The sequence below is a fragment of the Tenrec ecaudatus genome, chromosome 10 (genome assembly GCF_050624435.1).
Source record: "Tenrec ecaudatus isolate mTenEca1 chromosome 10, mTenEca1.hap1, whole genome shotgun sequence".
Taxonomy (NCBI): domain Eukaryota; kingdom Metazoa; phylum Chordata; class Mammalia; order Afrosoricida; family Tenrecidae; genus Tenrec; species Tenrec ecaudatus.
The window spans coordinates 120,716,936-120,744,762 of NC_134539.1; the positions used below are offsets into that span (position 1 = coordinate 120,716,936).

General features: G+C 36.4%; 1 protein-coding gene across 3 annotated transcripts in view; it reads right to left on the minus strand.

The window, feature by feature from the left end:
• USP32 (ubiquitin specific peptidase 32) overlaps positions 1 to 27,827 on the minus strand; it is a 201,818-nt gene that overhangs the window by 39,734 nt on the left and 134,257 nt on the right. For 2 of the 3 annotated variants that reach the window (XM_075561475.1, XM_075561472.1), the window contains exons 13-26: positions 27,603 to 27,798; positions 25,793 to 25,968; positions 24,849 to 24,989; positions 20,073 to 20,232; positions 16,846 to 17,000; positions 15,657 to 15,738; positions 14,193 to 14,267; positions 13,530 to 13,668; positions 13,179 to 13,284; positions 11,721 to 11,894; positions 10,229 to 10,403; positions 7,985 to 8,136; positions 7,024 to 7,135; positions 5,515 to 5,726 (exon numbers count right to left, since the gene is read on the minus strand). In XM_075561475.1, coding sequence (XP_075417590.1) covers positions 5,515 to 5,726; positions 7,024 to 7,135; positions 7,985 to 8,136; positions 10,229 to 10,403; positions 11,721 to 11,894; positions 13,179 to 13,284; positions 13,530 to 13,668; positions 14,193 to 14,267; positions 15,657 to 15,738; positions 16,846 to 17,000; positions 20,073 to 20,232; positions 24,849 to 24,989; positions 25,793 to 25,968; positions 27,603 to 27,798 — 2,055 coding nt within the window. The remainder of the gene's footprint in view (positions 1 to 5,514; positions 5,727 to 7,023; positions 7,136 to 7,984; positions 8,137 to 10,228; positions 10,404 to 11,720; positions 11,895 to 13,178; positions 13,285 to 13,529; positions 13,669 to 14,192; positions 14,268 to 15,656; positions 15,739 to 16,845; positions 17,001 to 20,072; positions 20,233 to 24,848; positions 24,990 to 25,792; positions 25,969 to 27,602; positions 27,799 to 27,827) is intronic. The other variant, XM_075561473.1, reaches the window with a different exon arrangement.

A 27,827-nucleotide genomic window follows, 5' to 3' on the forward strand; every position in this document is an offset into this window, starting at 1 on the left:
TCTTTACAGACGCAGACCGCCACAACCTTCTCCTGCAGAGCAGCTGGTGATCGGAAGCACCTTTCAGTTAACAGCCCAGCACGCAAAGCTGCCCTCTTTCTCACAGGTTAGGGTGATGGGAAACGTCTTTCTGTGAAGTGCCTATTTGAGTACTAGGCACCGAATTGTTTGTTTTTTCCTTAATGACTTACAGAAATTCTTCATATTTTCTGGATTCAGCTCTTTTTGTGGTTGTATGAGCAACAAAAATCTTCTACTCTATGAATTTCCTCTTCACTCTGATAATACTTCATTTTGATGAAATAAGTTTTAATTTTAAATGAAGTCCAATTTATCAATCTTTTCCTTCATAATTGGTGCCTTCCAAGACAATTTAGGCAGTCTTTCCTTTAGCTGAAGTCACAAATACATTCATTTTAATTATCTAACAGGGGCTTTTCATCTATGACTGCTTTTTCTATGGCAAGAGAAGATGTCAAGTTTCATACAGATATTCAATTACTGCAGCATCATCTACTGAGGTTACCTATCCTCACTGTTCGAAAATACTATTTTTAATATAAATCAAGTGCTCATACTTATTTCTATGATTTTAATTTTATTTTACTGGTCTCTGTCTACTGTGACATAAGTATCTATAATTGTAAAAACTATAGCTTGATACGATACAACTTGGTATATTTGCATATTCCAAATGCCTTGATGTAAGAGTAATCTATTTTTGGTGCTTGGTACTTTCATGTAATAGAATCAGCTTATCAAGTTACATACTCGCATCCACTCATGCATGATTGGCCTTTTTATTGGAACCGTCATTAAATCTATAGATCTACAGAGAATCATTGTCTTTAAAATATTGAATCTTCTAATGTACGAGCATGGTCTAGTTTTCAAAATATCTGAGTCTTCTTTAATTTCTACCATTGTTTCCTTGTTGCCAAGTTTAATCTTAGATACACGATTTTTTGCTACTATGATAAAATTGTGGGCCCTAAAAAGATGTCCACATCCTATCCCCAAAGCCTGTGAATATGTCTTTATTTGGTAAAAGATTCTTTGCAGACACAATTACATCAGGGATTCCAAGATGAGGCCATCCTGGATTATCTAGGTGAATCCTAAATCCAACCAGAAGTGTCCAGATAACCGAAAGGTAGAGAGAAAGAAGACTGTGCAGATTGGTGTTACTCAGCCTCAAGTCAAAGAGTATTTGGAGCCACCAGATGCTGAAGAGGAAAGGAAACATTTCCCCCTCGCTAGAGCCTTTAGAAGGAGCATAGCTCTGCCAACACCTTGAACTTCTAGTCTCAAGAAGTGCGAGAAAATAAATTTCTGTGACTGAAGCTAATACCAAATCCTATAAATGAATACAATCCCTTTTTCACAATTTCATTTGTCTTGTTGTAGTTATATCATTAATGCTATTTGGTTTTTGCATATTGATCTTGTATCCAGTAGCCTTCCTAATCTTACTTCATCTGTTTTTAAATAAGCAAGAAAGAATACATTTTACTGCAAAATTGTAATAAAGCAAATTGGGCTAATTAAAAAAATGTACACACAGAGAAAAATTCACTGACAAAATAAGGTAAGAAATAAGAGGCAAAGTAAATAAAATAAAAAGCAAGCAGAACTTAAAAAGGAAGGGGCCAGCCCCATTACTAACTAAGTGGACAGCACCATCCTCCCTACCAGAAGAATTCACTTCAGAGGACAGCACTGAAGCTACAGCTCAAGTAGAGGGACTTGTCTGATCAGAGCACACAGGAGCCAACAAGGGGGAAAGAGCAATAAAAAAAAGAGTGAAGCACAACTGGCTCACCAAGCCCTGAGGACAATGTTTCTGCTCAGAGCAGCAATGCACAGAGACAATTACAGGGTCGGTTCCACCAAGGGACACAGCTTTCCTCACTGACCCATAGCACCATGGGGGAACAACACTAGAGACACACAGCAGGAATTGTGCCTGCCCTGAGCCCACTACACTGCTGGGGGCATGCAGCAGAGCGAGGGTGGGGGTGGAGGATAGCAATGAAGGCCCCCAGGGATAGATGTGGGGCCATGATGGCACCCCATCAGAATCGACTGGAAAACACTAAAAAAGGACAACAAATAGACTCTGAACTATTTATAGGGTTTTTTGTTGTTGTTGTAGCCATTGTTTTATTTTCTATTGTTGCTTTGTTGTACTTGGTCTTGTGCATGTTGTTGTCACTGAATGTCTACCTGGAAGGGATAGGCGGGTTAAATAATCCAGAAGAGAGAACAACGAGATGACAGTTCCAGGGGGACAAGGGAGAGGGGGATGTTGGGGAAAGGAAGTGGGTGTTAACAAACCCAGGGACAAGGGAACAACAAGCGATCCAAAATCAGTGGCAAGGAGGGTGTAGGAGGTCTGGCAGGGGCTGGATCAAGGACAGTAACCGAGAGGAATTCCTGAAACTCAAAATGAAGGCTAAACATGATAGTGGGACAAGAGGAAAGTACAAAGAAATAGAAGAAATAACTAGGAGGCAAAGGGCACTTACAGAAATCTAAATACAGGCATATACAGATGTAAATATATTTATATACAACAAGGGGGAAATGGATCTATTATGAACATATATTTATAGGTTTAGTATTAAGGAAACTGGTAGATAGTGGGCCCCTACTCAAGTATTCCCTCAACACAAGAACACTTTGTTCTAACAATTCGGCAGTCTGAGATGCTCACCTTTCTGGTATGTTCGATGAAGACAATGAGGGAAATGTGGTGCACAGGAAATGTGGTGAAGAAAGGTGATGGTGCCCGGCTATAAAAAGATATAGCATCTGGGGTTTTAAAGGCTTGAAAATAAACAGGTAGCCATCAAGCTGAGAACCAACAAAGCCCACATGGAAGAAGCACAGCAGCCTATACCAACACGATTGCTGAAGACAAAGTGGTGGTGCGTAAGCAAATGTGGTGAAGAAAGCTGATGGTGCCTGGCTATCAAAAGAGATAGAGTCTGGGGTCCTATAGGCTATAAACAAGTGGCCATCTAACTGATAAACAACAAAGGCCACATGGAAGAAGCACACCAGCGTGTGAGATCACAAGGCGTTGAAGGGATCAGGTATCAGGCATCAAAGACCCCCCCCCAAATTATAGCATTGTGAATGAGGGGGAGTGTGGAGTGGGGATCCAGGGCCCATCTGTGGGCAATTGAACATCCCCTTACAGAAGGGCTGTGGGGAGGAGCTGAGCCAGTCAGGGTGCAGTGTAGCAATGATGAAACATACAATTTTCCTCTAGTTCTTGAATGCTTCCTGCCCCCCACTATCATGATCCCAATTCTACCTTACAAATCTGGCTGGACCAGAGGATGTACACTGGTCCAGATAGGAACTGGAAACATAGAGAATTCAGGACAGAAGAACCCCTCAGGGCCAGTGGCGATGCCGGAGGGTGGAGGGAAGGTGAGGGAGAAAGGGGCAACAGATTATAAGGATCTACATATAACCTCCTCCCTGGGGGTTGGACAGTGGAGAAGTGGGTACAGGGAGATGTCGGATGGTGTAAGATATGACGAAATAATAGTAATTTATAAATTATCAAGGGTTCATGGGGGAGGGGGGAGCAAGGGGAAAAAAGGAGGAGCTGATACCAAGGGCTCAAGTAGAAAGCAAATGTTTTGAGAATGATGAGGGAAACAAATGTACAAAAGTGCTTGACCCAATGGATAAGTGTACGGATTGTGATAAGAGTTGTACGAGTTCCCAATAAAATGATAACAAAAACCCCTCAAAAAAACCACCTTGAAAAGGAAAAAGAGATAGCCAAGCTTGGTAGATCTGTGCTGCTTAAGGTTGTGATATTTACTTGGCTTTAATTACCACTGAAAATTATAACCTGCTGCCCCTTAGAACAGAAAACTGCAGATAACTTTTGAACAGTGGGAGGAGTGACTAATGAATGTTAACTATTATCTAGGAGCCCAACTTTCTTAGTTTATAAAATTAGGAAACTGACGCTTAAAGAGCACAATCAGCTATTTAGTGGCAGATTAGAGCTATACCCCTGGCTGCGCAGTGCCTAGCCCAGTGCTAGTTCCACTCGACCCACTTCCTATTACATATGATTATTTAACAATTGTCCACTGATAGGGATCTCATCTCTCCCCTTATTAAAAATAAATAAACCAACAGTCTTTAATAGACTAGCTATTTGTATGTCTAGATTACGCACAGGAATTATGCAGTTTATCTTGTTCAAGAACATTCTTTATTTTAATCATGATGTTGTCTATTTGTCAGTATTTTTGTATTCTTTTAAAAAAATCATTTATTAGGGGCTCATACAACTCTTTATCACAATCCATACATACATTAATTGTGTAAAGCACATTTGTACATTCATTGCCCTCATCATTCTCAAAGTGCTCTCCACTTAAGTCACTGGCATCAGCTCCTCTCCCTCCCTGTTCTCCTCTCCCTCATGAACCCTTGATAATTTATAAATTATTATTTTGTCATATCTTACTGTCCAATGTCCAAGAACATTCTTGTGTCCTAAAAAGTACCTTCTCCATAGGCACCTACATTTACTTACATGGCAAAGAAGATATACATGTTTATACACACATATGTTGCTGTTACATCTTGTGAAGTTGTGTCAACTCATAGCGACCCCTTGTGACAGAGCACAACTGCTCCATAGGGCTTTCAAAGCTATAATCTTTTTTTAATAGTAATTTTATTGCTATATCTTACACATTCCAGTATGTCCATTCATATACAATTCTGGTGCTCACTGCTTCAGTACATATACACATATAATTCTGTTGTTCAATCCCATTGGGTGGGGTTATACAATCATCAATGTTAACAGCTCCTCTTCCCACCCCCTTCCGCACCCCTCCCCTCACTTCCTGTGCCCCCAGGGAACCATTACTACTGCCACTATCTCTTAAGGGTCATCTATCTTGATTACCATGTACCAGAGATCTTAAATATACAAATGAACATATGCAAATCTAACATGATTAATGAGGTAAAACACATTAAGACCTTAATAGTGATGGGAAGATATCTTAAAAGAATGAGTAGTTATGTGGTTCATAAGTGTCATACCACACCCTGGATTGATCATCTGTTCCATGTGACCCTTCTGAGAGGGCCTTTCCAATGATCTTGCAGGTGGACTTTGGGTCTCTCTCTTTCTCAATGATTTGGTTGCGCATTTTGAACTTCTGATACCCCTTCCCGTCAACACTTCATGATCACAGGCTGGTGTGCTTCTTCCAAGTGGGCTTTGTTGCTTCCCTGCTAGATCACTGGTTGTTTTATTATAAGCATTTTATTACAAGCATCATACTTCATACACAGGTCATCATGTGTGATACTAAAACCAACTGCAACCACTTATATTACCAAATTATAATTAATAATCACGTGAATTTAAATCCAATGAAGATGTTGGAAGACAGAATAAGACTACCTCACAAAAGAGACCGGCAAGACCGGCAGTAACTTCGCTTACGTGTAACTAACCATTTTGCGGTGGACTGCAATGATGTAGCCTGTAAAGGGGCTGTCAGGAAGAGGTGACATGTGACCATTCGCCATTCCATTTGCGAGCTTCTTCTCAGTTCCACATGGCACAACAGTGTTTGGCATTCCGTTGGGGATGAATATCGGTCGAGGCAGGTCTCCATTGGTGGTTAGGGCAAACATTCCATTTGTAGATGGGGAAGAGGAAAAATCTATACATTCAAAGATAAATACAGCACCATAAGTACTTGTGGTACCTGTATCTTGACTTTTTTACCAAGTGGAGTTCCAGACCATACAAGGTAGGCAGAAATTAAGGTTAAAATAATAATTCTAGCTCAACTCAAAGATTTTAATTTCAGGTTTACCTCAATTCATACTAAACAAGGACAAAAACCAAGAATGTTTGCTGGAAACTGCAAGCAGAATTCTGCAAAAACCTCTATCAGTACCATGTTGGGACATCTGAAGAGTTCTACTTTTAATTGACATATTTCACTCATTCCAATATATCCCTTCCCTTCCCATACAGTTCTGTTGTTCAATTCCATCAAGTGGAGCTATACAATCATCAATGCTATCAACTTCCCTGTTCGCCCTCTTTCTGTCCTTTCTCTACTCCATTATTTTTCCTCCATTCCCTTAAACCAGCTCTGTAAAATATGGCAGCTTTGAGCTTGATGTTGCTTTCTAAATTAAAAAGAAATTAAACTTAAAAATCATTTCCTCAGCCTCACTAGCCACATTTCAAGAGCTCAATAAATAGCCAGAGTTACTAGTGACTACCATATTTGGCAGTATAAATTATGGAAAATTTCCATCATTAATGTTCTATTGGACAGTGTTACTATAAATAAAAAGCAATAGAAGATCATCCACCAACCTACCATTAGTCCTACTAACAAAGTATCAATGAGCGGAGCCTCTGAAGAATGTAAGAGATGGTTGACTATCTAGAAACTCATTCTCTAAAGAAAACCTCTACAGTTGGGAATACACTTACCGTATATACTTGAGTATAAGCCACCTTGGATATCAGCTGAAGCACTCAATTTAACCACAAAACTACATAAAAATGTGCCGAAAAATAGGCATATATATGAGTATATATGGTAATTATCAGCAGTAGGAAGAGGAATCAAAAGAAAGGATATTAAAACCTGAAACACTAATTTAATTAGTGTATCAAATATATGCAATATTAGATAAACAAATTTGTTTAGCTTTATTTAGGCTTATGTTTTCTGATATCACGTTCCCTTCGTACCATCTATAACCCTGTTTTAGACAAGATTTAATTCAGAAATCTGTATCCCAGTCAAAGTTTATTTAATAACAAGGCACCTAATAGTCATTTAGGTTCTTTAGAGCCTAAGTTCCTATGTATACAATGATAAACTTGAGCCGAATCATCATTAAGGTTCCTTCTAGCTCCAGGATTCTTTTGCTCTAATATCCTTAGCTTAAACAAATGTGAGACTATAAGCAGCAGCTTTTGTTCTATCTTACCTGTCTGAACTGGACTAGATGCTGAAACAGGAGATCCAGGGATGGGAACCTCAAATGCACACAAAAATCCACTCACTGAGAGTCGGACTTTTTGGTTGTCCTGAGGGAAGTTCTGTAAAAAAAGAGGATAAGATGGAAGGGATGTGTCAGAGAAAATAGTTATTTGGGGCAAATGGTTTAGCCGCTCAGTAAAAGAAACAAAATGATTGAATAGTTTTTGCTCAAATACCTAAAAGATAAATGGTTGACAAAAATAACTGAAAAATAATCTCATTGTTCACCCCCCAAATCTGCATGATCCCTTTCCATCCGAAGCAAGTGAATAGTATATATTTTTGTCTTCTACTTTCATAACCCTCAGAGACTTTGCCTTTATATTTTATATGAAAAACAAAAAGAAACAAAAAAAAAATAGAAAAACACCTACATGACGGAAATTTTTTTCAGAAACTTCAAACAAATATACATAAACACTAAAGGTTAGAGGTCAGTTTAGGGTAGGCTATTATTAGAATATTCATGTGGATTTGTTTTTATTCATTAATTTCTTAGTGTGTCCAAAAGTATATATAATATTCACACATGAAAATAAATACTTAAAAAACATATTCACAACTACAGACAATATCTAGAAAGAATTCTACTATAACAGTAACACTGACGGCTCTCAAGAGCAGCAGCAGCAGCAGTCCTTGGGGAAAAGCCATCCTGGACTGACACAACTAAGTTATTCCATACAAGCAGCCGTGGGCTTAGGAATTTCCCTAATTAAAAAATACCACCTTTATTCTAGTAGACAACTGAAATTTCTGGCCTGGTACACTTGGTACGTCTTTTTTGTTCAATTTTTATTATATTTTATTAGCTCCATTTAAAACAAGTAATTCTACAAATGCTTCAAGCATTAAAGGGATGATCTTCTAAGGACAGAATCAGGCTTTCCTGGAGTCCTCAGAATTACCTTTATGTTGGAGCTATGTACTTCTGCAAGAAGGATCTGTTCTGATTTAAGTCCACAGAGATCGCTCAGCTGCTTCTTTAAACCTGTGTACTTTTCATCCATATTCAGTCTTAGACCATATCGTACAGGGGTTGTACCATCTAGCTTAATAACTGTGAAGAGAAAGAGCTTTTATCAGTAAAATGCTGGTCTGAATGAAAGCCATTGACTAGATATATTTCACTGAATTTTTATCTGGTATGTAAATGCTTCTACAGATGGTGATTGAAAAGATGACTGAGTAAAATCATTTTCCCTTATGTCATCCGATAAAGAAATGTGAGTGGCTTGGCAAGTATTTTTTTAAAATTTAGGTGAAATGTGTGTTGAGTATTTAAGCACATAATTAACCAAAGTGTACAATTCAGATGTATTTAGTATATTCTGAATGTTATACAGCCACTACTCTTTTTCTAGCTTTAGAACTTTTTACTTTATATTCAAGTATAAAAGTAATCAATCAACCATTAAGTAATCAATACCACTTTCCTCCTATTCTCTAGAAACCACTAATATGCTGTCTGCATGGAGTGGCCAATTTTGGATATTTCTTCTGAAAGGGGTCATATGACGTTTTGTATCTGACTTCTTTCACTTAGCATAATGTTTGTAAGGTTCATTTAAATTGTATCAGAACTCCATTCCTTTTTTCTGGCTGAGTAAAACTATTTCATTGTACCCACATATACCACAATTTGTATATCTAGTAACCTGCTGATGGGCATTTGGGCTGTTTCCACTTTTAACTGCTACACATTTATGGGTGGACATGCTTTCACTTTTCTTGTATTTTGGCTGTGCACGTGGGCATGGAATTGCTGAGCCATATGGTAATTAATTTTTAACTTTTGGAGTAATTACTACAGCAAGTGTTTTCCAGAAAGACTGTATCATTTTGATTCTGACAAGCAATGGACAAGTGTCCCTATTCCTCCACATCTTATTTTTCATTAAAAAAAACTTATAGTCAGCCTAGTTGGTACGAAAGGTGACTCACTGTGGTTTTAATACTTAAAAAAATCATTTTATTGGGGGCTCATACAACACTTCTCACAATCCATACACACATCCATTGTGCCCAGCACATTTGTTGCCATCATCATTCTCAAAACATTTCTTCTACTTGAGCCCTTGGTATCAGCTCATTTTCTCCCTCCCTCTCCACTTTTCCCTTGCTCATGAACCCTTCATAATTAATAAATTATTATTTTGTCATATCTTACACTGCCTGATGTCTCTCTTCATCTACTTTTCTGTTGTCATCCCCCAGAGAGGAGGTTATATGTAGATCCTTGTAATCGGTTCCCCCTTTCTAGCCCACACTCCTGGTATCGCCACTCCCGCCACTGGTTCTGAGGGGTTTATCTGTCCTGGATTCTCCTATGTTTCCCATTCCTATCTGTACCAGTGTACATCCTTCGGTCCAGCCAGATTTGTAAGGTAGAACTGGGATCATGATAGTGTGTGTGTGGGGGGGAGAAAGCATTTAAAAACTAGAGGAAAGTTGTATGTTTCATCGTTGCTATGCTGAACCTTGACTGGCTCATCTCTTCCCCACGACCCTTCTGTAAGGGGATGTCCAGTTGCCCACAGACAGGCTTTGGTTCCCCAATCTGTACTCCCCCTCATTCACAGTGACATGATTTTTTTTTTCCCCTTGATGCCTGATACTTGATTCCTTCGACTCCTTGTGATCACACAGGCTGGTGTCCTTCTTCCATGTGGGTTTTGTTGCTTCTCAGCTAGCTGGCTGCTTGTTTACCTAATACATTTTCTTAATGAGCAGTAATACTGCAAGGTTTTAAAGAACGCTTCTGACTTAAAGAGGAATCAGTGGGTACAGAAATGGGCCCATGTTTTAAAACTTCAAGAACACTTATGTCTATATCTGGGGTGTTTTCTCCTTAGATATTAAATTTTAATCACTTCCTATTTTCTTTGTATTACAGAAAAGGAGTTAGGTCAAAGGGTAAAATGCCAGTTCTCGTCTACTGAACCTTGGAGTGAATAATTTTGTCAGGTAGAGAATTGAGCAACCTAATCCTTTAGACTTCAAGCCGCGCTTGAAATTAGATTGCTAGATTGCAACATGTTGAATATGATTTTTCTTAAGAACTCACTGTACATACATATATATAACTGAAGTTGCTAGAGTAAAGTAGAAGTCAACAAAGTCAATTACTGTTTCAGAGCTCTGTGACCCACCTGTTATTTCTAAGTGCATATAACTGTCCATTGGGAGTGGTAAAGACAGGAAATTGAAAGGGTCAAATCGTACACTTATATGCCCACATGTCTTGCATTTGACTTGGGATCTTAGCTGTCCGTGGAACAAATCCACAACAATCGATCTATTCCTTCTCAGATGGTTGTCCCAGGCCTATCAGGAAAGAAGATTGGAGAATGTTTCCCCACTTCAAAAAATATAAATCATAAGCATTTCTACACAAATTCAAAGAACCTGGTTAAGTATATTGGATATTTATTAACAGTTTTATTGATAGTTCACATACAATACAATTCAATGGCTTAAGCATATTAATATAAATGTTAAGAATATAATCTTTATTTTTTCTAAAATATAAACTTTTAAGTTCTATTTTCACTTCATCCCTGTGTCATACAACAATAATTCAATCATCAAGAAGAGTTGTAAAATTATCACCAGAATCAAGTCTAGAACATTTTTTTCCTCCTTGTACTCATTATTATTTAAGCAATTATTTTTCTAATTGTGGCAAAAATATAAATAACAAAGCATTCTCCAATTTCTGAACTTCTACATGTATAATTCAGTGCCACTAAAATATGTAATTTTTGCCTACAAATTTATAATTCAGATGTGCCATTCATTTATTTATCATTTTATTGCAGGCTCTTACACCTCTTGTTACAAACCATACATCAATTGTATCCGACATATTCGTACATATATTCCATCGTTCTTTTCTAGACATTTACTTTCCATTGAGCCCTTGGATTCAGCTCTTCTTGTTTTCCCTCCCGTCCTCCCCCACCCTCATGGCCCCGATTGTATTTTGTTATCAGATGTGTTATTTAAAGTGTATTGTCTACTGAGATATAATAGAAAACTACTTCTAAAGTAGAATGTGAGTCTTTCTGGACAGTTGCTGCTAGCTGCCACTGAGGAGCCCCTCCTCCAGACTCACAGTGACCCCTAAGGCCCAATGGAACAAAACGCTGCAGTTTTTGTGGCAGTCCTAGGATTAGTTCTGTTCCAAATGAGGGCGTTTCAAAAAGGCCATGGGAAAATGACAGTATCTTTTAATGTCATTGTTTCTATGAACGTTTTAAAGCTTCCTCATATAGCAGCTATTAATATTTGAACATAAAAGCCCTATTTCTTCTTCTTTTTTACCCCCATGGTAACAATGATGAATAGAAAAGGTCTTTGTCTATAAAATGCATCCCAGCATTATTTTAGGAATTATGGGCACTCTGGAAGTTACACTGGCTCCCTGCATGCCCTCCAATAAAGTTTACAATGTGAAATGACAACATTTCAGAATTTTCATTAAAGGTATTTTTGTTTTGGCATTACTGAACAAAACTGAAGTAGGAGGATATAAATACCTTCACATTCACAATAACAGTCTGATCACAGGAGCACTGTTATATTCACTGTCGCTAGAAAAATCAATCTACTGCTTACAGTGGAAACTCAAAAATGACAAACCTCTGCAGCTACTTCCCAGTCTGGTCGGCCATCACTGTCCTTCAGCTCCACATATGGCTTCTCATGGACTCGGTTAAGATCTTCATGAAGACCATCCAAGAGAAAAGCCAGAAGTTCTTGGGAGTCTTGCTGCTGGAACCCATTAAATCTGGGAGCATACTTTGCTATGGTCCACTAGAAATAGGAGGAATCGAAATCATTATTCTTTAGCCAGAAAATTTGGAATGAACATGTTCCATAATTCAAGAAGAGACATTTAAAGAAAGCAAACACCGTATTAGAGTACTCAGGAGAAAGCTCAGAGGGTTAGGAAAGGAGTAGTAATGGAAACGGGAACACAGGCAGAAGTGGGATAAACGATGGTTCGCTGAGGGGACTGCAATGCATGCCTTGAAACAAAATGTGTATGAATAGTTGAAGATGAAGATCCGTTCTCTAAACCTTGACCTAATTTACAACAAAAAAATTAAAAAATAAAAGCAATATAAAGAGTGGTAGTATGTAGCCTGCTTCAATTTCAGCAAATATATTTTGCATGATTATGAAATCTTTCTAACCTTAATCTCATAACGACAAAAAAGTTTGGCCAATGCTAACAGTTTGATATCATGTAAGCAAAAAAGGAAATTCTACAGGATAACAAATATTATTTAAGACATAAATCATGAATAAAAATAGAATTTGGTTACAAGTAAGATTTCTTATCAAATGTAGTATTTTCCTTAATAGCTAACTTATCTGATCCTTTTTATATGTTAACTTTTATTATTACAGGTAGAAAAACCTAGTGTTTAAAGTGTAAGAAGTTGCTGACTAGCATATAACCCTAGCCACGCTCCCTAATCCTTGTGCTTTAGCTTCTTGAGCTGTAAAATGCAAATAATAGTACTGTTCTATACTATAGTACTATTTAGAGGGCTAAATGAGTTGATGCATATTACAGAAATTAGACTATTCACCTAACAAGTGGTCAAGTGTCAAATTGCTAGCTACTATGATTAAATTTTAACTTAAAATAAGCTTTTGCTTGATTTTAACAAAAATAATCTCTACTGAACTAAAATCTACTACATATGGTAATGATGTAAATATTGTATTCATTAATTACATTCTTTCTTCTGCTGCCTTTTTAACAGAACCTACAGAAGAACTAATTATCTTAGTAATATCAAAGATTTTGGGGGAATTATTAAACTCCAACAGTAAATTACTAACAAAGGTCTCCCAACACATATAATTAGGATCATTGGTAAATTAGTAAAATAAATGACACTTCTTATCCATTACATTGCATATATCTAAACAAGCAAAAATATCTGAGTTTGGTCTACTCTTGGTAAAGGATCCAAAAATATTAATCCAACTAAAATTAAAAAATTAGAAATCATGCAGTGAAATGTGATTACTTGAACAACTTTTTAGGAATTAAATACTTTTATATTATTGTAATCTTCTTACCCGAAGCTTTAATGGAGCAACATTCTTCTGAGTCCCACTCCAAAGTTCCTGTACTAAATCCCCATAGCACTTAGCCATATGCCCCTTCATGCCAATGGGGTTTATTCTACAAGTTTGAAAGGAAAATTTATTGTTAAAGATTATCATAAACCACAATCAAGCAGGCAGAGAAAGAACTACCATCTATTTTATCACATCAAAATAAAATTGGCCCTCATTTCATAGCAAAGAAGGCTGGAAAATAAAATTAGAAAAGATTTCTCTCCCCCAGGGTGAAGAAAGAGGAGTTAGGTGACACTCCACTCATTCCAAGGTCAAAGAAGGGTAAGAGGCCAATAGTAAAGCAGTTACCTGTTGAGTTCATACAGATGTCTCCCTGAGATAAAATACTGTGTCAGTGGCTGCGTGTTGCTGACACACTGGATGCTTGAGTTCATGAAGCATGTGTTTCCCAGGTTACTCAGACCTGTGGCTCCCTTTTCGGTGGGAACTGGAATAAACAACATGAGGAATGAAGCCTAGCTACAGTAATACTGCCTTAAAACCAAGTTACTTAAAAACAAACAAAACCAAATCAAGTTACTTGTAGTCAACACAGTGATTTTTATGATGATTTCAGTTCTTTAAGTGGGGCTAATCTTTCCCTCTGGTCTTGTAATGCCAGAGAAGGCTTCCATGGGGGGTATCCCTTGATAATGACTTGACAATGCAAGGGTATTTGTAATCTCAAAGCTGCACTGAATCACTGGAACTGCGAAAATATTTAGGATTCAAGTAATTCTTCTATGTTAGTGTTCTATTTTAAAAATATGTTAAATTAAAAAGTTAAAAGAAACTGATTTTCTAAGTCACTGATTCAAATCTTTAGGTTTATCAACATCAATTCTGATTAAAAGGGGGGGCATGGCTAATTATTTTTGAATGAAAAAAGATGGTAACACTTGAATAATTGATAGAAACACAAAATAAAATGAAAAATAATACATTACTGAAAATCATACACTGGAGACTTACCCTTGTGTCTGTCAATTTTACTACTATTTGCTATAAAGGACATCTCCTCAGGCCAACTCATATCTTTGTTGCGAACTAGGACAGAGAGAGGAATGTATTAATTCCTATCCACCCAATTAACACCTACTCAAGTGCTTCTGTTAAAAGAGAGGGAGATGCAAAGGGCTTAAGTGGAGAGCAAATGCTTTGAGAATGATTGGGGCAGGGAATGTGCGGATGTGCTTTATACAATTGATGTGTGTATATGTGTGGATTGTGATAAGAGTTGTATGAGCCCCTAATAAAATGTAAAAAAAGAAAAGAGTGAAAAAAAAGAAAATGATTAGGGCAAAGAATATACAGATGTGCTTTATACAATTGATGTATGTATATGTATGGATTGTGATAAGAGTTGTATGAGCCCCTAATAAAATGTTTAAAAAAAAAAGAGAGGGAGAATAAAAGTTTTAGAAACTTTAAGTTTATATTAGTAAATGGGCTCTGATACCATTCTGAGACTTTAATCACTTGATTAGAACTACCGACTTAAAGTACACTGAATGCTCACTAGAAATAAAGAATCATCATAACATTTCTTAAATTTTTTCCCCTTAAATTTGTTTTTTATTTTCATTTTAATAAATCATCTTATTGGGGGCTCCAAATTTCAAACATTACAAGTACAACAATTCTTTTTAAAATTGTATCCACTGTCAGAAATACAGATTTATCTGAATACAAAGGTAATTAGTAATGTTTACATGAATCTTGATAGGAAAAGACTCACTAATTTTGTAATAAGTTGGTCTCCTTAAACTCAGAGGCAGTTTGAAAAGAAACGCGTAAGTGCATACATGATTTTACCCACTGTTCTGCTCCTGGGAAGCTAATGAATGTAGACATGTTATTAAGACAACATGTTATATTATTCATGATAGAAAAAAATTTAAGCTTAAGTGGAGAGCAAATGCCTTGAGAATGATTGGGGCAGGGAATGTATGGATGTGCTTTATACAATTGATGTATGTATATGTATGGATTGTGGTAAGAGTTGTATGAGTCCCTAATAAAATGTAAAAGAAGAAAAGAGAAAAAAAATGATTAGGGCAAAGACTGTACAGATGTGCTTTATACAATTGATGTATGTATATGCATGAACTGTGAAAAGAATTGTATGAGCCCCAATAAATTGTTAAAATTAAAAAAAAAAAGAAAAAAATTTAAGTATATATATATATTAAAAAACAACATAAAACTCTTTTAAAGACAGTCTAAATAGGACACAGGAGTAATCAACATGATGAGCAACATGACCAAATAATTGCCTTGATTACTGATGCTGGCAAAAACCAATAATCAGCACTGATACCTAGTTGCCCACAGCTGGGCAACACTCAAGAACAAAATAAAACAAAACTATGTATGAGTGTAGAAGATAATGGTTAATCAGTGAAAGTTTAATGTAAGCACATTTCCAGTTTGTACCTTCAATTACCAAATGCTGCTCATCCTGGATTTTTAAATATTCCAACCGATGATCCTCATCATCCAAAAGAGTCAGGTAATTCTGTAAGGAGGGAGAACTGTCTGTGTAACTTTGATCAGCACACTTAAAACAAAAATCAATTGATTAAAAACATTTTTTTGCAGAAATATAACTTATGTCTCAGAAAACTGGGACCTTACTCACAATTTACGTAACAAAATGAGGTAAAGACAATCTATACACCTCAAACAGATATATTCTTTGACCCTCAACAAAAGCTATTAATCACTTATCAAATCAAAATTGAGATATAAATTTTATGAAGAACTTGCAGGAAAAAATTTTCTGTAGAGTTAAGTATCAAATTCAGTAAATATGCTGAATAAAACTTTATCACATACTAAGAATTGAGAATGCCATGCAGAAGTATAACCTTTTGGTTATATTTATCTTATCTAAAGTGATTACAAAATTAATATACTTCATTCTCACAAATATGTTGAAATAGAAACTATTATTTCCCTCATTTTATCCAAGAAGAAACCAAGGGAAGAAGTTAAATGACTTTCCCTGGTTTAAAGAGCTCCTAAGTATCAGGGTCAAGATTGGAATCCTGGCAGTGTGCTAGGAGCTCTGGTCTTAACCACTACGCCACACTGACACAGTGGTGGGTAAAGGAAACAAAGAACACAAGAAAGAAGAGAGAACTGAAGATAGAACTGGTTAAAATTACTCCTGTGATCAATCTAATCCAAGAGTATAACCCTTATCAGCAGACTAGATCAGTGATAGTATATATTAGGAATTTAATAGTACTGCCTCTGAAGACAATGGAAGAATTTGTCATTGTATAGTTTGAAATTTGTTAAAAAATTTTTTTAAACGTGGGCCCAAGTTATCTGAAAACAAATCTAAAATAAAATCTATTTAGAAAGAAAACTATTTATTTTACCTTAGAATATAATAAAAATCTTTATAAAGCTGTACTGTCCTTGATGACCAATTGTTATTATGGGTCTTAGGTGATATGCCTACATACAGTAATCCAGAAGTTAGAGGTTTTAATGAAATAATAGACAAAAGTATGGTTCTTACCATAATTACAGTAGATAAAACCCCATTATTCATGAGACATGGATTCAACACCTGATCAGTACAGGGCATGACTCTGAGATGTCTCTCACTTACCTCACTGTTGTATAACCACAGCCGCATATCTTCTTCTTTGATGCGCAGCCTCTGAGATAGATATTCGTGAATTTCCTTGATGGTCTGCATTCGACTAAAACAGCCTGTATAGGCTAACACCCGCTTTAAAGGTGCATTCGGAGAAGGTACATTTCCTATGGTTACAGTATTCACAGTAAGCAAAAAGGCAGATATAAAAAATAATGCATCTCTTCCAGCAACGAGGATCATATTATTTCAGGAAATAGTGAAGAGAAGTGAGAATAATAGGCTTAGTAATTTTATAAATTAGTAATGTAATAGTCTTAAAATGAAATCAGGAGACACAACCTTTTCTTAAGTAGATTCGAAGTCTAAACCTTGAAAGGAAAAGCAAAAAAAAATTTCAGAGTCCAAAAAACTTGCTGTATTTGTGTCTAAGACGAGTGGATATTGTTGCTAAATATCAATAATCAGCCTACAGTTGGGTTCCACTCAAGAGCAAAATGCAATATAACTCAGTGTAAGAGTAGAGGAGATAAAATAGGATTAGATTTGAATTCCAGTTTCCCATTATTCTCAGTTATTTGATGACCCTACTCAACAGAATAGCCTAATTAAACAAACAACCAAAAAAAAAACCCCACTTTAATTATAAGCAGGCCAAACAGAGCATTAAAGTGAAGCCAAATATCTTCCTATGACAAAAAAATCGCACTATTAAAAGAATGTAAGAGGAAAAGAAACATATGGCCTGTCTAATAAAATGACAACAGGCAGGACTGTACTTCTTAGATTCTTGAAGAGTTTGTAAATTCTAACCTTTGCGTCTGGTCAAAATTCCATTTGGGAATGGTTTGTCTTTATTATGTTAATGAGACATAGTACCTCATCCATTTGATGATCATATCAGCAAGCTTCCAGCTACTCAAAGTTGACAAATGTGTTGGTGTCATGTTTTTTTAAGGCTATCCGAAAAGAATTCACTCATCTAACACAGGCTCACAAATTGCCCGAGGAACAATGACTTATATAGCCTGTCTGTAAACAAGGCTAAATGTAAGTCACTAAAACTGTGGCAAAGTGTGTGTATTTGCCACTTTAGAATGAATTAGAGTTTTACAGTGAACAGTGGTAATAAATGGAGTAATATAATAAGAATGATACTATTATTATGGCAGAACAAATCCAAATCACAATCAATTTTTAAACATTGCAAAGCAAAATTTTTACTATCAGCAAGCAAAAAAAAAAAATAATAACCTAAGAGAAAACAGAAGAGCAAATTTCCCCAATTATAAATCAGAGGATTAGTTATAAGATTACAGCAAGAAAGCGTATTTTTATAAACTTCAAAATGATTAATGATTGATTTCACAACAAATTAGTAAGGAGTATAATTTCAAATTCAGAATAAGTTTGGCACACCAGAACCACCCAGTTCTAGGATTCAGAAGCATCTGCAAATGTAACATCCATGCCAATCATTATTGTCCTAAGCCATATAAGAAAATATATTTCAACTGTAGATGGTTTTTATAGCATAGCTCATTAAGCAGGCAGCCACTTATACATAATTTTATGTTTACAAAACAGCACCAACAAATCTAGAATTTAAGAGGCAGCAAAAATCTAGGATCAGCACAAGTTATAAAAAGTACTTAACTAAAAGCGCAACAACCTATCTTGCCATGCATGTTATCTTTCAAAAGAATTGAAGATGTGCTGTGGATGCCATGAGGCAAGGCTCATGTTTTCATTTAACAGAACATTAATTCAAGAATGTTTGATACTCTTTTATACTGATAGAATTTTATTTGTTTCTTTATTTGGACATTTACCCCCAAAACATTGTTTGGTTAGACAGAAGGTACTACTTTGCAAAAATTCTTACTGAACAACACCTGAAAAAATATGTAGTATTTGATTATAGTCTTTAAAGAAGATACAAAATTATACTAAATTTCAAAGGAGATATTGTACTTACAAGGCTGGCAAACTAAGTATTATTGCTGATAATAAAACACTGGCATTGGATAGTGGATGAACTCATTTATGAGAGGAAATAAAAAAGTTCATGGAAAACTTGAATGGTAATGTGATGTTTTTGTGAACTTTCTGAAGCACTCTGGCCAATTGTTTACTTGGGGAAAAAATTCAAATATTTGTAAGGCAAAAGCAGAGAGCAAGTCCTGACCACAAGTAACATTTACATCACAAATAAATTAAAGGGGAACTTTTTTGCATGTTACACAGTGGAAATGGGATCATAATAATATGCTGCTTGATAGACATGGTACTTTTCAAAGCAGATGTGCCAATTTTTGGAGACTATATTTCTGATATGTATTACCTGTCACTTATAAAACCTCTTTTGACCTAGCATTAGAAAAACGTTAGAAAAAAACAAAAACATACTGACTCCTTCCTCTCGAAACTTCACATCTATCTTTTGTCCTGAATTACACCTCTTCACCACCACCTAAATAGACATTAACATATTGATCAAGATAATGTATCTTATAACAAAACCTTTGCTATCATTAGATATTTACCAATCTAAAGGTCTATTGGAGACTAGAAGTACAATGATCTATTTGAACTGTGTTACATTCATGCAGTTCATCCTTTGCACTCCACTATGACACCGTCAAAATAATCCCTACTTATAAACGTTAAGTGGAGTTGAAAAGATCAGCCAACAACTAGCCAACTACTTCTAAGGTCTAACAAACAATTTATAATGGCTTGTCTTAAAGAGAGGGCACAGTGGGTCAGGTGCTGGGCTGCTAACCACCAGGTCAGCAGTTAGAAACCAGCAGCTGCTCCGAGGAAGAAAGACGAGGATTTCTACTCCTGTAGAGATTTAGTCTTGGAAACCCACCCGTGCAGCTCTACTCTGTCCTATCGGGTTGCATGAGTCAGAAATGATTCAATGGGAGTGAGGGTAGGTTTGTTGTTTGTTTTAAGAAAAAAAGTATGGAAAATCGGTTTCTACTGATTATCTCTGCACATTTAGAGACTAGAAAAAGAAACAACTCTCAAGAGCTTGCTCTTGCCTCTCCTAGCCAGTGTTGTGCATGACCATAGATCTAAGCCCACCAGTGCTTCCCGATTCCGCTGAAAAGCAGATGGTAATACGTCTTTAATACGGAGCACAGTGGCACCAGACTTGGAACAACTTGGTTTTCACGTTTTCTGTGTTTTAAAAGCAGAAGCATGGGATTCTTGCTGCATTCTTAAGTTACCTCTAGGTAAATGCTGAGGAAACATTCTCAGGCTCATCATACCCATATTCACCCAGATGTTAGACTGCTGTGTCCGAGTGGCAGGCTGCTGTCTCAGGAAAAGGAGGTAACGAGGAAATAATTCTAGTTCTGGGATGTCTGTCTTGCTATTCTTGATCACCTGGTGTTTTAAAAGATAAAAAATAATTATCCTAAAAGGGAGAACAAAAAGATAACTACTTTCTTTTTAAATTTCTGAAATTTATTTTAAAAATACCTGAGTATATTTCAGTAGATTATTTATATTCATAGATCTATGTTACATAGGTTTGAATACCTGCAGGTTCCTCATGATAGATTCATCTTTTAAGATTACAATTTATGGCCATTTTCTACCCTTTCAATTGGAAGTAACATCAAAAACAACAAAAATCTTACATATTACCTATAATTCTCCTGACTTCAAATAATTCTTTCCACTTTTATATATTCTTTTAAAAAAATCACTTTATTGGGGGCTCATACAACTCTTATCACAATCCATCCATACATCCACTGTCAATCGCATTTGTACATTTGTTGCCATCATGATTCTCAAAACATTTGATTTCTAATTGAGCCCTTGGTATCAGCTCATTTTGTTCCTTCCCCTACTCCCTCACGAACCCTTGATAATTTATACATTATTATTAGTCATATCTTACACTGTCCAATGTCTCCCTTCACCCACTTTTCTGTTGTCCGTCTCCCAAGGAAAGGGTTATATGTAGATCCTTGTGATCACTTCCCCCTCCCCCCCCCCACATTTCCCTTATCCTACTGGTATCGCTACTCTCATTATTGGTCCTGAGGGGTTTATCTGTCCTGGAATCCCTGTGTTTCCAGTTCTTATCTGTTACAGTGTACATCCTCTGGTCTAATTGAATTTGTAAAGTAGAGTTGGGATCATGATAGTTGGGGGGGGGGGGGCGAGGGGAAGCATTAAAGAACCAGAGGAAAGTTGTATGTTTCATCGTTGCTATGCTGTACCCTGACTGGCTTGTCTCCTCCCCACAACCATTCTGTAAGGGGATGTCCAGTTGCCTACAGATGGGCTTTGGGTCTCCACTCTGCACTTCCCCTCATTCACAATAAGATTTTTTGTTCTTTGATGCCTTATACCTGATCCCTTCGACACCTCGTGATTGCACAGGCTGGTATGCTTCTTCTATATGGGCTTTGTTGCTTCTAAGCTAGATGGCCACTTGTTTACCTTCATCCTTTTAGACCCCAGATGCTATATTGGCTTTTATACATTTCATGTACATACATGACTGTCATTTTTTTAAAGGATAAATTCCTAGATCTAGAATTTCAAGTCAAGAAGTATCATGTTTTTATACAAATAAGGCCCATATTAAATAGTTTTTCTGAACTGCATAAACTCCTTCACCTGTTAGTTTCCAATAAGGGCAGTATGCATTATCTGTGTGTGTGTGCTCATTCTGTGGGCAGGTCATATGTGAAAATATGGCATTTGTGTCTGTTTTCCACTTTAATTGTAACCATTTATAATATTCCCAGTTAATGTATGAGTGCATTACTTTCATAAAACATTATAAATTAACACCATTTTAAAAATCACCTTCTTTGAAATACACAGAGGCATATAAATTTGCTTAAACCTTATTATTTATGTATAGCTGACCAGTCTGTTTACACACACACAAGTACATGTGCAAATCTAGGGTTTTATTAGTGATTATTATTTATGATTAGAACAGAATTTTTCCCTGCAAATAACCTGCTGACAAGTCCCAAAAGATATTGCTTTATGGGTTGTAAAAGTATCATATTCTTGGGGAAGAGGGAGAGGAAAAAAAAAGGGATGGTGCCGAGGGCTCAAAAGAAAGTAAATGACTAGAAGAGAACGAGGGCAACATATGTACAAACATGACTGATTCAACTGATGTATGGATGTGATGAGTTGTACAAGACCCCAATAAAATGATTTTTTAAAAATAGCAATTCTTAATTTAGAATTTTAAATGGATTTCCTGGGTAACACTAAAACAGAACAAACCATTCCTCTTGCTGAGGTAAACAATATTTTTTCTTTTCTTATGTGTAAGAAAGAGCTTTTTATCAAGGTTTTTTGTTTTTCTTAATCATTTTATTAGGGGATCATACAACTCTTATCATAATCCATACATACATCAATTAGGTAAAGCACATTTGTACATTCATTGCCCTCATCATTCTCAAAACGTTTGCTCTCTACCTAAACCTCTGGCATCAACTCCCCATTTTTTCCCTCCCTCCCTGCTCACTACTCCCTCATGAATCCTTGATAATTCATAAATTATTATTTTGTCATATCTTGCACTGTCCGATGTCTCCCTTCCCCCACTTTTCTGTTTTCCGCCTCCCCAGAGAAGGGGTTATATGTAGATCCTTGTGATCGGTTCCCTCTTTCCAACCCACCCTCCTAGTATCGCCACTCCTGCCACTGGTCCTGAGGGGATCATCCGCCCTGGATTCCCTGTTTTCCCAGTTCCTATCTGTACCAGTGTACATTCTCTGGTTTATCCAGATTTGTAAGGTAGAATTTGGATCATAATAGTGGGGGGTGGGGTGGAGGAAGCATTTAGGAACTAGAGGAAAGTTGTATGTTTCATCATTGCTACACTGCACCCTGGCTGGCTCGTCTCCTCCCCGTGACCCTTCTATAAGGGGGTGTCCAATTGCCTACAGATGGGCTTTGGATCTCCACCCCACACTCCCCCTCGTTCACAGTGATATGAGTTTTTTGTTCTGATGATGCCTGATACCTCAACACCTCATGATCGTACAGGATGGTGTGCTTCTTCCATGTGGGCTTTGTTACTTCTGAGCTAGATGGCCGCTTGTTCACCTTCAAGCCTTTAAGACCCCAGACTATATCTTTTCATAGCCGGGCACCATCAGCTTTCTTTGCCACATTTGCTTATATACCCATTGGTCTTCAGCAATCGTATTAGGGAGAACAATATTTTTTCTAAGAGAACATTTTTTTAATTAACAGGTGCAGTAAAGCTACAAATTTAAATAATGCTACGAAACTTCAAGTGCTATCAGCAATTTGCTATTGTGGCACTCAAAAATTTCCACTTGGGAGTTTTCTCAATCCTGTATAACTGCTCAGCATTACAAGACGTGTGCCTTGATGCTCTCTTCTAGGACCCCTGGCAGGACCACCACAGGCCCACAGTTCCTAGAGAGGCACTGCCAGCTGCCAGCACTAGGTCTTTATGATTCTATTCTAAGTGTGAGTTGGGTAAGATGAATAATTATTATTCAGCATTTGTAGTTGTTGGACTAATTTATAACATACTTCTGGCAGCATCTGAATTGATAATCATATAGATTTTTCAATATACTGTACCTCGCTTTCCAAGGTAATCTGTGATCATAAGCAAAAATTTCAATTGGGGGTTGGCAATAAGTATAATTTCTTAAAATTGTCATTTACCATATATACTTGTGTATGAGCTGCTTTTCAGCACATTTTAAATCTAGTTTTTGTGGTAAAATTAGGTGCCTCAGCTGATATTCGGTTCAGCTGATACTCAAGTATATACGGTTATATGTATGTGTATGTTTAGGAACCTTTTGGAGCTAATATAACAACAAAATTCCTGATACTTTTTAAGATACAATTGTAAAGTAAGCACAGTTTTTAATAACTCAAATCAATATCAAACTTACACACTAAGGCTTTAATCGGATGTTTTATTTATTTATTTTTAACTTATCTCACCTAAGTTAATACCTTCCTAGTATATGAATATTATGGCTAGGAAAATGTCTTAGGTAAAGGAGAGTATTTCTTAATATACCAAAATAATTGTATTGACAAGGTAAAAAGTTTACTAAGTGCTGCTGTCTACTGTAGAAGCAAAACAAGCGACGTTGTTCAGTTCATTTACTAGCATTTTAATATTAGACACTCTAAGGCTAAGTCATTTTAAGAGCATCTTAATCTAAATGACTTACGTATCCAACTCATGGCAATGATCATAATTCATTAAATTTGAATTCCTATTGTCATATAGTATGATCTTCCACAAAAACCTCCTTCAAATTCATTACAAATAGCCAAAGTAATCTCTGCAGCTCTCTCACATTCACTGACCTTTTGGGCATTGACTTTAGAGCTTTCTCATCAGTCTTTATTATCCTAGTTGATGTTGGTATATATGTGGACAACTCATTTAACAGTTCAGCGTTATAATTCTTTGACTTTCTTTGGTCCAGTGACTTTTCCCTGCACATTGTGTTAGCCAACCACTCCTATACATATATCACTCCATAGCTGGCCCCTAATGTAATACTCAACAAGTGTCTAAGGAAGGAATGAACAAATGTGACCCACTGTTGCTGAGTCAGGTGTGACTCGTAACTACCCTGCTGGAGAGAGTAAACAGAACATTAGGTTTCCAGGCTGTAAATCTTTACAGAGCCAGAATGCCATATAGGGAGTGGCTAGCGGGTTGAACTTGCAGACTTCTGATATGCAGGTAAGTGCTTTAACCACTATGACATGGGGGCTCCCGAACAAATGCAAAACTCAAAACCAAACTCACTGGCCATCGAATTGAGTCCAATAGATAGCAACACTATAGGACAGAGTGGACTTACCCTTTGGAAATATGGGAAGGAGCATAACATAATTTTAACACAGTAAGCTGTGAGTTGTAGACAGTAAAATTCATAGATCCAGTTACTGATGGCTTTGTACATAACTGGAGAATATAAAGCATTATTGGATATACTTACAGGTCTAGGTAGGGCCAGGTTTGCACCATACCAGTGATAAAGTGCTCTCCACACGGGTTCTGGAACCATTTCATAATCTCTACCATGGATTAGCTGTGGAGTTCTCTTTAATCGTCCTCCTTCTAGTGTTAATGATGTAGCCTTAGAAAGAGTGGAATGGAAACATTAATTTTTAGTATTAGGGAGTTTCCTGTGTTTTAACAAAATCTATAAACATAATAGAGCAAATGCATATGTCACTGTCTACTTTCACACTATTGAGGAAAAAAAGGGAATTTTCTTAAAGAGATTTTTACTTTTGATCACCAAAGTAAATTATGTAAAATAGGTAATTTAAGACAAATCATTTGAAAAACAGCAACAACAACAACAAATTATTTAAAAATCAACCCTCTCCTCACTTATTGAGACGGCCAGTTCTAAAGATGAGATCAGTATGCAAAAATCAGCATTATGTGAGAAATGGAGGATGACGACATCACTATACAATTGCCAAATCAAATCATTACATAAGAACACTGAGAATAATGGTCCGTCCACACTGACACATAACTTTAAGCATCACAGCTAGTGTCACTCTCACCTCATACCTTGACAGTCATTACTGCCAAATACTGTTGATAATGTGAAAAATAATCAGACCGATTTTTACTAAAATGTGAAAGGCTATATAATGAAATAGATGATAAGTAAGGAAAGGGTGGAATAAGATTGGTTTGTACTCATGTCTCCCAAATAACAAAAAGATTACTCTGGAAAAAAATTATTTTCCATATACACTTGAAACCACATTTTTACACAGGTGTCCTAATAAAAGCGACAGTATTTCCAAGGGTCATCACCCCATTTCTATACATGTACTCAATCAGAAAGTATTCTCAAAGAGAAGTACTATGCAGAGATTATTGATAGATTAAGTTTAAGTTAGATGTCAAATTGCTTACCTTTACTGGTTCTTGAGTTACTAATGGCTGGTTATCAATAGCCCCTGGTTTCTGAGGATTAAGGTGCAATAAAATATTCCCATTGGATCCCAGCAAACACTGGTTGTTATTGTCAGAAGTGTTATGCTGTCGAGCAAAGCACATATCAGCTCCTGGTGTAGCAGAATACAGAAAACCTATAAAGAACAACAGGATGGAACCTCTTATTTTTAGTTAGTATACATCAATAGAAAGAGATAAACTCATTTTCTATGTATTGGATTAATTCTATTATTCTGGTGACACGTTACTACAATTTGACATATGTGTAGATGGTAGGAAATATAAAGTATTTCTTCCTTATTAATACTTAACATAGCATTAGAAAGAATAATTTTTTTATCTTGCCAACAAATCAGCATTTGGCCATCCTACTAGAACATTTAATAAATCTCCATATGAGCAATGATGTTCTCTGATAGAATGGGAAGAGGTGTGACTATGTAGCTGGGCTCTAATTGGTTTTCCTTAATTCTTCTGTCTATATGCAAACACATTTAAATGCTCTTGATAAGAGGTCTCTAACCAAAGCTAAGAAGCTTAATGAAGAACTCCAACAAAAGAGATCTAGGAAGAAGAAATTGTCTCCTAATATGTTTACTTGAAAGGCATACATACTCATCACAGTGGGAAAAGTCACACAGAAAAATAATTACTGATGGCTTAGAGTGGTGAATCTTGATGGTAATTTAAGCACTGACTTTCAACAACATATTTAGCTTATTAATCACTTTATAACTTTCACCTGTAGCATACTAAGCTTGTGGGTAACACTTGATTAGCATACAGCAAAATGACCATAGAGAAGGTTAAGAAATAATTCTGGTGTTAAAATTGAGCAAAGCATTTCTATGTCAGGTAGGGAAGCAGTAGGTTCTACCAAGAGAAGTCTCATAGAGAAAATGTTAGCTATTATGAATTCGTTTTCATTATTTTAATGAAATAATCCCAGTGGTGGCTAAAATGTCCCAAGCACCCATGCGAGGATACATTTAATCCAATAAAGCATGCTCACACTTAACAGTCTTTTAAAAAATTTTTTACTTAACAGTCCTGAAGGTGAGAAATTAATTATAAAAAATTGTCTCCCAATTTTTTGGAGAAAGAACAATAAAAAAGTGGGTGAAGGGAGACCGTGGTCAGTGTAAAACACGAAAAACATTTTTTATAAATTATCAGTTCATGCGTGAGGGTAAAAAATGAGCTGATTACCAAGGGCTCAAGTAGAAAGAAAATGTTTTGAAAATGATGATGGCAAATGATGATGTATAAATGTGCTCGACACAATGGATGGACGTATGGATTGTGGTAAGAGCTGTAAGAGCCCCCAATAAAATGATTTTTAAAAAAAGAAAAAAGAAAGCCATTTACATAAAAATCCATTCTGTCATTTAAAATTTAGTAGAAAAAATGGGGGAAAATTGTTTCACCCCCAAATAAACTGACAAAATAATTTAATGGCAACACAGAGAAACGTGGCTTGATCAATGATAAAAGTAAAAACATTAAAAAAAAAAGTAAAAACATTGCATATTGGAAGATCATTCAAAGAGAATATAGGCAAGAATTTCTATGTGTAAAGCTACTAGTACATTCAAGTAATTTTGTAACATATAGACAATATACAGGGGTGACTGTTTTCTGTGAATTTCTATTCCGTGAATGGAAATAAGTTCTGTTACTTGAGATTGCAGCCACCATCCTTCTGCCAAGTCAGACTGTGATAAGACTCGACATTGACTAAACTTCATGGGTAACAAGTCAAACTTACTGCTGCCAGCACTTTCTGAGGCTTCAGATGCAGTCGAAATGTTGTCGGAAAATTTCTCTTCTGTGGTGTTCACATATGTCAGGCTGCCACCTCCCAGTCTATCTTCATTTTGCTCTAACGTATGTATTGCTGCTCCAAATGAATATTTTCCTCCATTCAGAACAGATGATGGTTCAATTACAACAGGGCTGCTATCCTAAAAATCATGAAGCCAGGGAATAAATA